The sequence below is a fragment of the Mytilus galloprovincialis genome, chromosome 9, assembly GCF_965363235.1.
Source record: "Mytilus galloprovincialis chromosome 9, xbMytGall1.hap1.1, whole genome shotgun sequence".
Classification (NCBI taxonomy): domain Eukaryota; kingdom Metazoa; phylum Mollusca; class Bivalvia; order Mytilida; family Mytilidae; genus Mytilus; species Mytilus galloprovincialis.
In genome coordinates, this window is record NC_134846.1 from 17,853,643 (window position 1) to 17,870,347 (window position 16,705).

The 16,705-nt window shown below is 32.6% G+C and overlaps 1 protein-coding gene across 3 annotated transcripts in view; it reads left to right on the forward strand.

Annotated features, from left to right (window-relative positions):
- Positions 1-10,693: 10,693 nt before the first annotated feature.
- The window catches only part of LOC143044541 (multidrug resistance-associated protein 1-like), a 36,295-nt gene continuing 30,283 nt past the window's right edge, over positions 10,694-16,705 (forward strand). For 2 of the 3 annotated variants that reach the window (XM_076216599.1, XM_076216601.1), the window contains exons 1-6: positions 10,694-10,808; positions 12,828-12,989; positions 14,161-14,292; positions 15,240-15,374; positions 15,786-15,920; positions 16,369-16,445. In XM_076216599.1, coding sequence (XP_076072714.1) covers positions 10,791-10,808; positions 12,828-12,989; positions 14,161-14,292; positions 15,240-15,374; positions 15,786-15,920; positions 16,369-16,445 — 659 coding nt within the window. In that variant the 5' untranslated portion in view covers positions 10,694-10,790. The remainder of the gene's footprint in view (positions 10,809-12,827; positions 12,990-14,160; positions 14,293-15,239; positions 15,375-15,785; positions 15,921-16,368; positions 16,446-16,705) is intronic. The other variant, XM_076216600.1, reaches the window with a different exon arrangement.

The window sequence follows — 16,705 nt, forward strand, 5'->3', positions numbered from 1 at the left end:
AATGAAGTCACAAGACACGTGCGAATCGTCGCTGCTTGAATAGGCAGAGTTGCCCTTCATACAATTTGACACAAAGTCCCACAATGCCCCAAGGATATTAACCACAAGTAATAGCTTTTCCAAAAAGCTTGCCGTATTTTAGCTGATTATATTGAGATCAGTGGTTTGTGAGTAGTTTATTTTTATTGGAATATTGCACTTCAAGCAATATGAAAACATAGCGCTTTTTTTCTACTAATTTGTCATTTTTGTTGCATTATTGGTGGACCCGTGTTATAATGGTAGGAGACTTTATAAAATTGAGAATGGAAATTGGGAATGATATTATAATAAAATGTATTCTGTGTCTATAATCAACGTGATAAAAATAGCATATAACCTACACGTACTTTTGAGGATTACTATTTGACAAAATGGACAACAACAGTGGCGAATCCAGAGGGGGACATAGAGGGCGTACTGGGCGTACTTGTACCCCATCCCCCGCCCCCCATTTGCTCGTTTTTTTTTTTTTTTTTTTTTTTTAAATGATTAATCATACTAGACTATGTGAACTTTGCCATTTCCTGTGTACTCTATTATTTAATTTTTATACGACAATTCTTTACTTATATATACATTTATAATAGGAATTTACTGATTGTCAAAGTCATGTGATTCGCTATGGTGGAGTTGACCAGTGCTTCGAAAAACGTCGCTCAGTCATTTTGAAATTCAAATTACAGTAACACATTGCTTAAGCTGAGGATGACAATCATGACACCTTCAAAGCGACATAGGATTGAGCAAGAACGTATTGACTTCTATTTCACTATTCTACCAAACAGGAAGTAATACTCTATAGACTATAACACTCTCATGAAAAAATTCCATGGCAATATTATTTACCTACGAAAACATGTTTAACCCCAAGCGCCATTGTCATGATTGATATGGACTATATAAAATTGCTGTTTGGTGTGAACCGAGCTTTGCGTTGAAGACCAAACTACAACCTTTAATAGTTTACTTTTATAAATTGTGACTTGGATAGACAGTTGTCTTTGGTATTTACATGTATATGAGATCCTGTAATATCTATCTACAAGATTGAGAACACATTTTTTTGTAATAAATTTAAAACATATATAATTCTGTAATATCTGATAATATGTATCAGTTATTTGTGATTTTTCATTTGATGTGTACTCTCTGGTAATGTCAGTATCAGCATGATCAGTTGAATGGTTGTGATAAAAAAAAATGGGACAGTTTGCAATTGTCATGTGCAGGTACACCACATGTGGATCTTCTTTCCCCTCTCATTTATAAAATTGTGCATGATATTTATCAAAGAAACGCACCAGTATTTTGGTGAATGAAACACTTGTCATATAAAATATTAAAGTCAGAGTTGGAGTTTTGTTGTTTTTATAGGGAATCACTCAAGCATGACTGGAGTTGGCCCCTTTGTAGGCAGTCAGTAGGCTCCCGCTTATGAAAATTTCTGGATCCACCACTGAAAGTTTGAGTAAAGTTAGATAAGAATTTATGACAAATTATGTTGAAATTTGCACAGATAATGAATGAAAAATCTAGTAAATTAAAAAATAGGCACTATTATTAAAAGCTTTCCTTGCTTATTCACAATCACATATAATATCCTCCATGCTATTCCGATCTGAGTTTTTATTCATACATACATGTAGTCTGGTGCTGTTCCAAGCAGTCTTTTTTTTTTCTGTTTCTTGAGAAGTATTTGTTTTACCTGTTCAGTCACTGTAAAGTGTTACAATTTATATTTAAACGCAACACATAAATAGTGACCAAAAAGGTACGGCTATCACATGAGAGAAGCTAGAAAAAAGTAAAATGTAAACATTTTAAACATTTTTGTGGGACCATGAAAAAATGTGGTATAAAGATAGATATGCATAGATAGACCATAGAACAAATAAGCAAACAAATTCAAAGGAGATGTACATGTAAGATGAATTATGAAAAAAAAGAGGCATGGACAATAAATATAGCCTTTGTTAGAGGTGACCCAGGTCGCCTTTCTCAAAATCAGCTATATTAAAGGTAACCACATATTTCTGGGCTAGGTTGAAAAATAAATGAAAATGACTTTGAAAAAGCTAATAGAAATACAAACTTGGGAGACATCTATTAAAATGTTTGAAATAATAAGAAAGTTGAGAAGAACTAAGCTTTTTCAGATAATATACAGACTATTGCAGTCAGCCTATAAAAGACTCTTTGCCTCCTGAAATGTTTGTTTATACACTGTGCTTTCCTATAATGATTTAAAATCAGTGTGATAGTTTTCATGAAGAACACTGAGGTATAATGTCAAGATAAATGTTGTGTTACATGTATCTACCCAAATAAGTAAAATATAAAAATTCTTGACTTCTTAAACCAGTGATTGATCTCCTGATTTATATCTCATCACTCTATGCAGATGCTGTGCGAAAAAACCAATTGACTTACCAGTATGCTTCTTTCCATTGAGTTGATTTATTATTAATTATTTTGCTTTGAATACACCTTATTGCTACATACATGTATGTATATGTCCGCCATTACAAACTGTACATGTACATCACAAATATTTCATGTAAAATTTTGATGTTTCAATACAAAATATATGATGCCACAATGGAATAGTAATTGTTGTATGACATTAATGGTTAAAGAGGGGCAGATTCTCAGGTCAGCTGGGACAATAAGGGGGAGAGGGGCGATTTCTCCACTCATGCTTCAGTGCTTCCCTACATAATCAACCAAATAGTAATGTTCATCACGAAAAAATATACTAAGTGTAAGACCTGATGATGTGAATAAATTGAAATCAGACGTATCAAATAGAGTTTTCAGTGCTTTTGATATATCAATGGGCAATCTGATGAGTTAAGCCTTTTTCGACTGATTTTTATAGTTCGTTCTTATGTTGTACTGTTATACATGTACCACTGTCCAAGGTTAGGGGGAGGATTGGAATCCCGCTACAATGTTTTACCCCGCCACATTATTTATGTATGTGTCAGTCCCAAGTCAGGATCCTGTAATTCAGTGGTTGTCGTTTGTTTATGTGTTACATATTTGTTTTTCGTTCATTTTTTTGTATATATAAATAAGGCCGTTGGTTTTCTGGTTTGAATTGTTTTACATGTCATATCAGGGTCTTTTATAGCTGACTATGTTGTATAGGCTTTGATCATTGTTGAAGGCCGTACGGTGACCTATAGTTGTTTTAAAATGTCTGTGTCATTTTGGTCACTTGTAGACAGTAACTGTTGTCTCATTGGCAATCATACCACATCTTCTTTTTTATAATGACTGCTGATTACCACTGTGTCCATACTGGGACTATTATGGTCCAACAACCAGTGGCGGATGCAGAAATTTTCATAAGTTCAGGCCCACCAAATTTCCCAGAAAAGGATGGCATGCCCCCTGGTCCCCTTCTAAATCAGACTCCTGACAACTCCAAAGAACAGCATGTACGAGTACACCAAAGATCGTCAAACTGTCTACCCCACATGCAAACATCTTTTTCGGAGTTCACTGTGTTGCAAGTTTTTTTGGTTTGAAGGATCGTATAAATGATTGCCTCGGGGGTCATTGTCAAATATAAAGCTAAATTATATAATATGCAACAGCTGACACTATAGTATCCTATAGTGCACTGAAACCCTTGCCAATAACAATACCGTGATGCTTGGTGTAGGCTTCTTTGCATATAAGAAACCATATTGCTCACCTTGTAATTTTTGTATTCTTTTAATCAGTAGCGTCGGGTTTGTTTATTTACACCAGAAATCAATGAAGCGATGAAAGTGCTGGAAACGAAATTACATCTTCGGTAAATTCCGTGATTTTAATATTTTCTAATCAATATGTCCAAGCAATGAAAAATAAATGGTTATTATTTTTATACAGAGAGCATACGTTTTGTGTATTCTAAGCTGACGAAGAAATCTAACACAAAAGTAATCATTTAACCGTTTTAATACGCAGTTTAAAGTGTAAATTATACACATTACTGTCCTATTTTTAGAGAATAGCAATAATACATATATGTACAGTTTCTTACCAAAATAGCAACATACTTTCAAGATTAAATCCTCACATTGTCACATGATTATATAATCTGCACCAAATAGACAGTTTGACGTGAGTTATCATCATAACTAATCACTATAGCAAATGAACACTTTATCATAATATGTACCTATAACCTAGTATCATGATTTCAATCCGACCCCACTTACGGACGCGTAGAACATATAATGCATGCCACTCATTAATAGCCAATCAGACGTTAAAATGACCTTCATTTCCCCCAGAATCATTCCGGAAACAGCCACGAAGCAGCCATTAGATAGTATTTATAACCAATGAAATAACAGAAATACCGTTAACAGATTTACCCGAACCTGACGTTTAGCCTCTGACTAATCAGACCGTATCACCATGGTGATACGGTAATAATACAAAAATATCATAAAGTTCACTATAAAAGAAATTACATAACTAATACTTTTAACCATAGTTTTTTTATATGTAAAAAGACACAGTACTAAAGGTTTACATTCATACAAAATGCCAGGAACTATATTTATAACCGATTACGAGCGACTAAACAGGTCACTTTTGAAAATCAGATTATTTCGTCTTTTTATTTATTTCTTTCAGTCTCTCTTTTGCTTTTTTCAGCACTCAATTATGCATGACATAAATCTTAACTTTATGCTTTAAAATGTATACTTATGTATTGTACATCAAAGTGACAATATGAAGTAAAGACAGTTATCTAGCAACATCAATAATCATGGGCATGTGCTTAGTTTGAATGTAAGCCAGACTACACGATTTCCCTCAACTAGACAGCATCTCAACGACAACAAATATTTTTTAAAGAACTATGCCTTCAGGTACCGTTTTTTTTCTCTTCAATTCGTTTTAACACGTCTTGCTATATTTAATTTATATTCCAAAAAGACAAAAACTATCGATCAAAGGAAAACTGTATCAAGTGATAAAAAAAGCTTGTGTCATTGGTACAAATTATTGCTTCATTGCTTATTTCAGGGTTCAAACCCCATATGCCCTACACGTGGCAGCTTAGTTGGACTCCAAAACTATGTTTGACAGTTTTCAAGCCGAAGGTCAGTAGCTCTGTCTGGGCGCTCAAGCTTTCTTCACGATCAACAAAAAGCAAGCCGTCATGAAATAGCAAACAAATGATTAAAGTGGCGTTAAAGACCAACAATGAATAAATCAATCAGTCTTTTTATTTATTTCTTTGAGTCTCTCTTTTGATTTTTTCAGCACTCAATTATGCATGACATAACATCTTAACTTTATGTTTTAAAATGTATACTTATGTAGGGGGTCTCATTGGGAGGTTCCGATCCCGAATCCCGGTTACTGTTTTGTTAGATTCCCGTATCCCGCTTACACATAAGGGTAAGCAATTCTCATTTTTTTGTAATTTACCGGGTCCCGCAAGACCTCATTACCCGTTTTCACGACACAACAATTTGACTTTCACGTTTCACGCTTACGAAAAATCGGCAATCCCGCATCACGCTTAGACCCCAATGAGACCCACTTATACATTTGTTAAAATGGTTCCGAAACGTTCGTACAAACAGTGTAGGACAAGACCTCCTCTTTAACGTCCCGATTCCGATCGCACAATGGTGAAAACTTATTCACCATGTACAACCAAACGGACATCCCATTTTCCAAATTTATTACGTGTACGTGGAAATTCGATATATGACAATATCACCTTACCTCGGGCAACCCTATGGGCATCAATGAGAAAAAATTAGGAGAAAAAAAAAATTGTATAAATTAAATGTTTTATATTGACTTTGTTCAAATCATAATTGGTGCAAATTACAATTTGTACAGAAATTTACTAAAATTCACCGATAATCTGTACAGTAATAGTATGGATTTTGTTATTAAAAAAAACATTGATACAAACTAAAGAATTTGTAATCAATGACCGCACAATAGAGGTTTCCCGATTTGCTACGTATCAGGTACGGTTGGTACGTAACACAACCGTTGGTGCAGTTTTGGAGATATCATTTAATGCATGAGATTATTGTATTCATCATGATGAATTAAAGAAATCGAATTGCATATCAGCGATAAAAACATAATCTTTTATTTAAATACGATTTCAATGCTTCTAGAACACTTTGTTCGTGATTTTATACGAGAATATTTATGTTGGGCACAAGAGTATGAATCAAACAGTCCTTACTTGAACTGAGTTGCCTCGACCTTTAGATTCTAAATGTAGATTTGCGCTTCTGTTTGTTTGGCTTTGATTTAGTTTTGTGTATATTTAGAATAAAATAGAATAAAGAATGTTTTCTAATACTTAAATAGAATTTTGAATAATTAGAAATTGTTCATTAATAATATCTTACTGGTGTCATCATAACTAGTATACGTTAAAATGGCAAAATTGTGTTCACAATTGTGTTGATTTCTCATTAAAACCAATTATTATTAATTATTTTTTAAAATAAGTTATCTTTTCAATCATTGCAGCAACATTTTTATGAAGCGCAACACACTTTATACAAATATCGATCTATCTTTTTCCTTATATTTTGTCACTGAACTTTCCGGGGTGGATGTAATCATTAGAAAAAAGTTTTTGATTATATTACTTATTTAAAAGAATATAAATTTTATGACACTAACGAAATTCATTTATTGAGTCGAAATATTTATCATTACGATGTTATTTCATCTTGTTCGTTTATTATTATATCATTAAATATTGCGAGTGAAGTTGTGTACTGCACGAGCTTGCGAGTAGTAAATATAATCTGGGAGGGATAATGTTAACCAATATCCATCCATTAATCCTTTTATCGTACAGTAATGATAGAAGAACTGTTTACGGCGATAAGTTGACGCTATTTTGGCACTAATGCAATATGAATATTTCTTTCTAACTCTTGGTATTGTTCTACGGGAAATACTATGTTGCTATAGAATATTTTTTGCACCATTGACAACTGATTTCTGGACTCAAAATGAAGAATCATTTTCATCGGTTGGCCTGGTTTTCTAGATAATTTGTTCAGGTTTACATGTATCATGAGTAGGACCTTACCAAAAATACTTTAACTCTAGGTTTCTTCACTCGCCTTACTGCGAAAAAGATATATGAACTGTTGTGTTTTATAAAATGACATGTTTCTAAAAATTTATATAGCATAGTGATTTAAGGAGTATTTTTTTTAAGAAAAACTTCTAGTCCGAGGGTACAGTTAATTGTTAGTTGATCATTTTTCTTTTTTCAATTTCTCTCTCTATCTTCCATATTTTGCTGTACACTTACAAAAGTAAAAACATTGCCATTTAAGGGCAATAAAAGAGGGACGAAAGATACCAAAGCGACAGTCAAACTCATAAATCTAAAACAAACTGACAACGCCATGGCTAAAAATGAAAAAGACAAACAGAAAAACTATAGTACACATGACACAACATAGAAAACTAAAGAATAAACAACACGAACCCCACCAAAAACTAGGGGTGATCTCAGGTGCTCCGGAAGGATAAGCAGATCCTGCTCCACATGTGGCACCCGTCGTGTTGCTTATGTGATTACAAATCCGGTTAAAAATCTCATTCGGTAGGTCACATTCATGAAAGGGAAGGGGATTGTAGTTACGACGTAAGGAACATATCCGATATCATTTGTGAAACGGTTATTCCATAACGGCCAACCAACTCGTGATGGCGTCCGTAAAATTTACGAAGGGATGATTTCAACTTCACCATTTGGAACTCTTGGTTTAATAGCTTCCTTGTGAGCAGTCACCCTCTATCAAGAAAATCATGATAGGAAATGCAAGCACGGGAATATCGTATCAATTGGGAGATATATATCCCGTATGCAGGTGCTGCTGGAATGTTGCTACTTAGAAATGGAAAGTTCACAATTGGAAAGCTGAAATCATCTCTTTTGTCGTAAAGTTTTGTTTTCGACCAACCCTCATTGTCAATTTCTAGATGTAAGTCAAGATATGAAGCCGACTTAACTGTATCTGTAGTATCCTTTATCTCCAATTCGATGGGATAGATGCGTTCCACATAGTCACCAAATTTTGAATTGTTTAGTGAAAGAACGTCATCTATATAGCGGAAAGTAGAGTTAAAGGATATTGCTAACTTCTTATCTTTCTTCCTAAGAAGTTCCTGCATGAAGTCAGCCTCATAATAATAAAGAAACAAGTCGGCAAGTAGAGGGGCACAGTTTGTTCCCATTGGGATGCCGACAGTCTGTTGAAAAACACGTCCTCCGAACGTTACAAATATGTTGTCAATCAAGAAATCAAGCATCTTGATAATATCGGTTTCAGAGAATTTTTTGTTTGAATCAGAGTGATTCTTTACAAAGTATGATTTATCCCTCCCTAAGACAAGATACTTGTATCTACGTTGGCCATTCTTTTTTATGAAGCAAAGTAATACCAAGATTTCAAGATAATAAGCCGTACTTTGACCTTTAATGGTTTACTTTACAAATTGAGACATTGATGGAGAGTTGTCTCACTGGCAGTCATACCACATCTTCTTATATCTAGTAAACAGAAGCTGATCTATGCTACAGGGACTATTTTCTATCTCATCACGCCATATCACAAGTTCATTTTTTTCATACTAAACACTATTCACTCGATTACTCTGTGTTGGTCTTTGCATTATGTATTCGGGTTTTGTTTTCTGTAATTAATTAATACTTCAGTTTCATTATGTATATCTTATATATTTATTTGATAAAATTTACTGTTTGCAATAGCATTAATTGTTCTAAATAATAAGCATGTTCTTATCCCAAGCATAAAAACATAGCCGTATTTGACACAACCTTTTTCAACTTTTGATCTTCAGTGCGGTACAACTTTGTACTTTTTTTCACTTTCGATCTTTTATATCTGGGCGTCACTGTGGACGATTTTATATTTGTTATTCTCGTGGGATTTTGTCTGATGCTTGCTCCGTTTCTGTGTGTGTTACATTTTGGTGTTATGTCGTTGTTCTCCTCTTACGTTTAATGCGTTTCCCTCGGTTTTAGTTTGTTACCCCGATTTTGTTTTTTGTCTATGGATTTATGAGTTTTGAACAGCGGTATACTACTGTTGCCTTTATTTATTCTTCAATAATACAATTTCTAATCATCATAACTGATAATATAACCGTTCCATTCATGACAACATTTTGCATTTCTATTCATGTCTATTATAATCACCTGACTATTAAATTTGCTATTAATTTTAATCATTATGTTTTTGTTATTGAGGTCAATTTATTTTGTTAAAAGAAAATTTATTTGTTCAACTTTTCTAAAAAGCTAACTTAAAAATACAAACCTTAAACACTTTATATTTATGAAAAGTTATTACGAACAAAATTTATATAGGTTTAAAATATGTCTTGTAATTTAGCTTCTTTTTGTCTGTGAAGTTTTAGGGGGAAATAACTCTTAACTATAAACCTTTCGTACCAACGGTTACTTGCAACGGTTGATTGAATACATAATCGAGTTCACACAATATTGATTATTATGAATACAAGAAGTAACCACATGAAATTAGTACCAAATTATAGTTAAAAAGTTCGTAAAATAGTTCTGTATATGATTCATAAAACATACGTTGATATTAAGTGTATACATCAATTATTTCCAAAAGTTAAATGACGGCTCCCAGTTCGTACTACGGTTGGTACGGTAGCAAATCGGGAAACCTCTAATAAACCCTATTTACAAAATATGAAAAATAGTTCTGTATCACTTGTTTGAGCATGTGAGTAAATTATGGCATCGGAAATACATATTTTGCTTTTTACATTTACGCTAAGAAGTGCTACACCCCCTTTGCATTTACAAGAAAGAAATCCGTGACCAGCAGTCTTTGAAAGCTTTTTAACTTCTTCACGTAGCGACAGTTGAAGCTCAGGAACTGTGGCTGCGAATATAGATGTGTCTTTAACAGCTTTAATTTGATTCATCCTGCCCAAATTCTTCAGATTCAATAATAACATCTAATATTTTTGCGGATCAGTGGGGGCACACTCACACTGAGGAATTGGTATAATGACATTTTCCCCCACAGCAAGTTCTGATTATTTCCGTTTCGTTTTCTTGGTTAGATATTCGGCTTTGATCTGTTGGTCAGACATCGCACGCTTCCTGTCATGTATGCTTGGTGTTTCAACGTCTGACTCAGTGTCATCTTGATTGTCACTCGGGCTAATTTCTATTATACTATCAGAATTGTCACTGGGGTCAATTTCTATTGTACTATCAGAATAAACTGGCATGCATGTATCAATTACTTTTCCTGTCTCAATCTGGTTATATTTGTATTTTGTATATAAGGTTTATTATGTGGTAACTGAATACAATTTCTGAAGTGTGTATCTGCTTTTTATAACAAAATCCATACTTCACATTATTGTACAAGTTATAAGTGAATTTTAGTCAAATTTTGTACAAATCATACATAATACCTAAAAATTTAACGTACTGTTTGTCAGAATTTGTTTACAAACAATAATTGTGTAAATGGTCTATTTTTAAATATTGAATATTTACATTCGCATGTTCACCTACAGTGGATTTTACTTTTTCTATTTTTAACTTAGGATTGTCTACTTCTATAGATAATAAAAACAACTTGTTTCACCTTGATGGTGAAATACACTTCACTTTTATATGGAGGATTGTCAAAATTTGATCAAACGATTCAGTTTGTTCGATGGATTACAATCTTTCGGTAAGAAAATGAAGAAATTAAATTAGATTAATCCATTATACATGTTATAATTGTCAATTTGCACTTCGCATTTATGTGATACAAATACTCGGTTATTTTAGTTCAATTTAAGCCAATTATTTTTAAAACAACCCCGGTGAAATGGGGAACACTTATACATGTAAACATGTTATTGTATTTACATCTACTGCATGCATGTGTACTTTGATGAATAGTTTTCTCATTGGCAAAATCATACCTCATCTTTATCTTTTTATAGACTTGTTGATCGTTAATTCTATAATAATATAGAAAGTTCAAGTATTCTCTTTATACTTCCGTCCTAACATCTACATGTAGACATAAGTACGTATATGATCTGCCTAAGTGTTGGATACTTAAACGTAAAATAACACACTGTCAGGGCCGTAACTACCTATGAGGCAGGGGAGGCAACTCAGGGGAGGGAGTGCCTCCCCTGAATTTTGTACTCCAAAATTTGTTTTGAAGTAATAAAATGAAATATTGACAAGATGTACACGAAGAACTTGAATTTGTATTATAAACAACACACCTTTACAGATTTAACAGTTATCATGATATGTGATATATCTGTCGTTTTCCGGAATTTTTGATTGAAAGTGAACCATTTCAGTATTTGATATAGTTTTTTTTTTCGTGTGGCAATCCATCTGTTATTCAGTATTTCCTATGACGTACGAGAACTCATATGAAACTTTGCTTTCAACAATTTTGAACAAAACTTAACTAATCACATTTATTTAGGGGCTCAATTAAGCAGAGGAAGTTCCCTTTGTATTGTGAATCTTTTATGATATCGGAAATTCGTTACCTGCTGAATCAGCTGTTGGGTAATTTTTTTAACGTGTCTAGTCAGACAGTACGTCTCCCGATCATACCAGAACGTTATGGTCAATGCCTTAGTAGTTTAAAAACACTCCCATTAGTTGTAGTTCTATACATGTCTGTTCAGCTTTCAACAATATTGAAATTCAAGGTCCTCGATAAAAAAAAATATCTTGCGATCTATAATCTTGATTTATATAGGTTTTTTTTAACTTACCAGTTTGATTTCGTACAAAAATATCTTTAAATACAGATAATAATTGCTTCCAGGTTCAAGCATTACTGATGAATCTTAGAGTAAGGAAATCGAAGGAAAACGGGTAATTTTTAGCCATTTTATTGAGAGAAAAAAATAGGCGGTCACAATGTATTTAATGTTAATAATTATAGTTCAAAGTACGGACTTCAAGACGGAGCCTTTGCTAACCCCGAACAGCAATCTTCGTTTGTTTTTTCATAAAAATTGCTTCCAGGTTCAAGCAATACTGATGAATTTTAAAGTAAGGAAATCGAAGGAAAATGGGTCATTTTTAGCCATTTTACTGAGGAAAAAAAATCGGCGGGGGGCTGCTCACCCCAACCCCCTCTCTTGGGGCCTCAATGGGCGGCCCCAAACCCCTGCCTCCCCTGAATTCGAACCCTAGTTACGGCCCTGACTGTAGATATTATTCATAATTGAACTATTAATATATTAAATAATCCCATTAACAATTTTATTATTAACGAATTTTCCTTTCATTGAGAGTGCAATATCACAAATCGAGTAAAGTTCATTCAAATAATGTAAAATTTACATGTTTTCTTTTGCATTTTTAATTGGGTCGTTACAAAAAAAAAAAATGCCTGTTAACGCCATGTTATTTATGAAGAACATATATTTTCGTTTTCGTAGATCATTGAACAAGGAAGATACAGGTTTGTCTACACAGTATCATAACTCATTAGACAAACCGATTCTACAAAAGAAATTCGTGCAACACGATGTTTCTCAACTCTCAAAAGTTACATTTTAATTATATATCTATCATATTTTACATAAGGAAGAACCAACGTCGTTTAAAGTGGCTTGAAACCGAAATCTACTCTTAATATAGTTTCACAATTCATAAAATTGGACATTGGAATCCTAAATTTTGCAAAATTTTGTAATTGTTTCAATTATTGTTTTTCTAGGTACATGTATGCAGTTCACAGTTAAGTTTAATAGATTCAGTAACAATAGAAAAGGGACCATCTTTAGCAGAATGGACAACTGTGCTGTTTGTTTTAGGGGCACCTCTCCACTTTTTGTATTTCAAACGCAATTTGTCAGTAGCTATTGTTCAGTACAAATTCGTAAGTATACATTATTTCAAAGGTATATTCAAAGAACTATTCACTAATTTACTAATAATGACATATGAATAAGTTTATTTTGGAAGATCATATTAACACGTTATCTTGACAATGATTTGTTTTGCTTTGCTCTATAATATAATTTCATTCTTAAAGTATTATAAAACCGCAAATTAAAAAAAAAAATGATACATAAGTTTTTTTTTTATAACTAAATGGATAGTTTTCATTATAAAACTTATGTACATATACTATTTTTTTTAAGAAACTTCTTTAATTTGTCCAAATTTAGAAGAAGTACTTTTTTTAATTCCTTGCTTCCAGGAAGCATTTCGCCGAAATGTTTTCCGTTTACATGTGATCTTAGCGTGACCCTTCTCGTAAAATCCGGTGATCACAATACGCATGGATCTGTCATTGAAATAAACTATTATCTAATCGACATGCATACTATACACATGCTCAATATCCATGCTTCTTTGTTGATTGCTTCCTATAAGGTGACGATCGGTAAACTACGGTTTCAAAACACGGCAATTATTTAGCTGCCACATTGTTTTTAAATATTAACAGACAGAGACAAAAACAAATGACGATTAATACGATAGTTTTGCATGAGAAATGATAAAATCGTGCACAGAAGACTAGGTTTATGATATATAAATGCATTGGTTAAAGAATTCGATAAAAAAAAATTCACCGGTCACTCGTTTCATATGACTTAAAAAAATGAAACAAATTTTAAGAAAAAATATGCGTACAATATTTGATATCATATACAGTTGATAATGGCTCAATTGTGTCGTCCGATTGTCCCACTTTTATAATTAAATGTATATGAGTAATGACAATATTTGGGTAACTCAGGGAGATGATTTATTCACTTTAAGTACAAAAAATCATAACAAACGCATTATGTTATTATAATAAGATATTGTTTAGGAAACAACCCGTTAAATTGTTTACTTAAGAACTTGTTTAACCTTCAGTTAAGATAAGTCTGAACTTGAAATATGGAGTATATCAGATATATAAAAAAATTGAACACTCGTGTCAAAAAGATACACATACAGTTTTTTTTCTTTCTAATGTTATTTTGTTTATGATTTTACAGAGAGAAAAAGAAACGAAGAATAAAATAATAACTTCAACATTTTTTTTTCAATTTCAGATTTTAGCAATATTCATCACACTATTAAGCATACTAAGCTTATCCTATGGACTGAGAGATATTCATGACGTTTTGATTGGAGAAAAGTCTCCTGATGGTTTTATTTTATCAATTAGTATAGTGTTGACAACGGTATGAACTCTTTGTATCTATATATGTACATAAAAGTGAATAATGGGTAAACGTCAATAAAACAACATGTGGCCGATCAGCCTTTTAAAAAACCGACAAAGAAACAAACAAAACTTTGTACCAAAATTGTTAAGCAGAATAAAAAAAAATGTACCAATATTTTGCATTCCAGAATAATAATAACTTTTTATTTTACAATCGTTACCGTTCATGTTAAAATCGTTGATGAATCCTATATACATTGTAATGATAGCATCATACAACAGGGACCATGTAAATTATTTTTAATCTGTTTTTCAGCTGTTGGCATTAACCCATTAATTCATAGCACCATTGATTGCTATGTTAAATTCTGCAATTTCGATTGTTATGTAATGTTATTATAGCATTACACAACAGGGACATTGATATACATGTTGTTTAATCTGTCTTCAATATATCTATTGAATATGTTAACCAACTTTTATACATTTAAAACATGCTGGTTCAAAATTGGACCGACAATGGACATCTAGCTTACTTTTGAGGCCGTACATAATTAATGTTAACTTATATGATGTAAGTGTTGTTTCCTTATCAAATTACAAACATTTAATGCTTTATTCAACCTTCTGTTAACTCCAAAATAAATGCGAAGTTTGTATAAACGCGAATAATGCCTTGAGACAATAACGCAATACTAACAACTCGCATTCTGACATATGAAACATTTTGGCACAACGTTTTGGAATTTTGGGTCCTCGATAATCTTCAAATTTGTACTCTTTTATATCTATTTTGATCTGTTCGTCACTGATTAGTCTTTTGTAGACAAAACGCGCGTCTGGCGTATTAAATTATAATCCTGGTACTTTTAATAACTAATTAAATGTATGGACATGTTCCCAAAATCGCAAATATAATCAAAAACATTTTGTTAATTAAAATTCATTATTGTTTTTTTACAGATATTGATACAAGATGAATCTCATAAAACACAGAGGAAGAAAAAGAGAAAATACAGATTTTTCCACATATTTGGTCTTTTCTGCAGTTTTGGAATTTCGTTCGTTTCTATTTTTCAAAAACGAAAGGATGTTGATGTAATACTTTCATGATTATCGATTCTAAACGATTTAATAAAAAATTCCATCATTTTTTTGTTTAATAATTCTTCTAACCAAGAACCATTTATAAGTAAATATTCGTTCATTGAAGAGAACAAATTTGTACTGAATAATTGTGCAGATTTAAAGAATTTTTTTTTAAATTTCGTTCACAAAAAGTCCAATAAATGTGTATTTTTGTGATTGTGGTTAGTTTCCAAAAAAATGTTTTAAATTGTTTTCTATAAGAAAGGAAGAAAGGAAATTAACTGCAAAATAGATGAATCGATCTATTTCGTTGTGGTTGTTCATTACAAAAGTTGCCAGAAAAACTTTTTCTACTTTTACTCCACGAATGTTGCCAGTTGCACTTCTCTTAGCAATCTGATATTCATGTACTACATATAGTTTCAGAATAACTGGGAATTACAACTAACAGAGTGGACAACAAAACTATATTGTGTGTTGATAAGTGTGTACCTGATAGAATCAGTAATACTGGTTTTAAAACAGGTTCTTGGAGCGAACCAGTCTTTTGAAAAGGTTTGTTTTACGTCAAATCTTTAATCGTATATGTTTCGAAGTCATTATGCTAGCAAAAGAGGGTCGAAAGATATTAGAGGAACAGCCAAACTCATAAACCGAAAAATAAACTGACAACGTCATGGCTAAAAATGAAAAAGACAAACAGACAAATAATAGTACACAAAAAAAACATAGAAAACTAAAGACTAAGCAACACGAACCCCTGAAATACTGGGGGTGATCTCAGGTGCTCCGGAAGGGTCAGCAGATCCTGCTCCACATGTGGACATACATATACATGTAATAACTAAAAGTATATAACTAGTATGTGAATAGTATATACACTCATACTAAAAAGTGGGGAAAGTTAATAAGAGTAGATATCTAAATTCTATACACACTATAAGAAAAGGACAGTAATTTCATATTGTTAAGCAAACACAAGTCTTTTGTTTCTTTCCTATAGGGTAAAGCAGACAAAGACGTTTCCCCAGAAATTAAAGCATCTTTTTTGTCACGGCTCACATGGAGTTGGGTAACGCCGTAAGTTTAAGCATCTTTTTTGTCTGGGCTAACATGGAGTTGGGTAACGCCGTATGTAGTAGGGAAACATTGAGATTTGAGTTTGGTAAAGACTGATCAATAAGAGGACAATATACTGGGAAAGACAAGAAATTTAGACAAGATAGAATGGATATTTTAGACAATTGTATTTACGCAAATATCCATTTATATATATTTATTTTGTTAATTCTAAATCAAGGTTACACCACTTTTTAGTTAACAGTGTTATTGGTAATTTG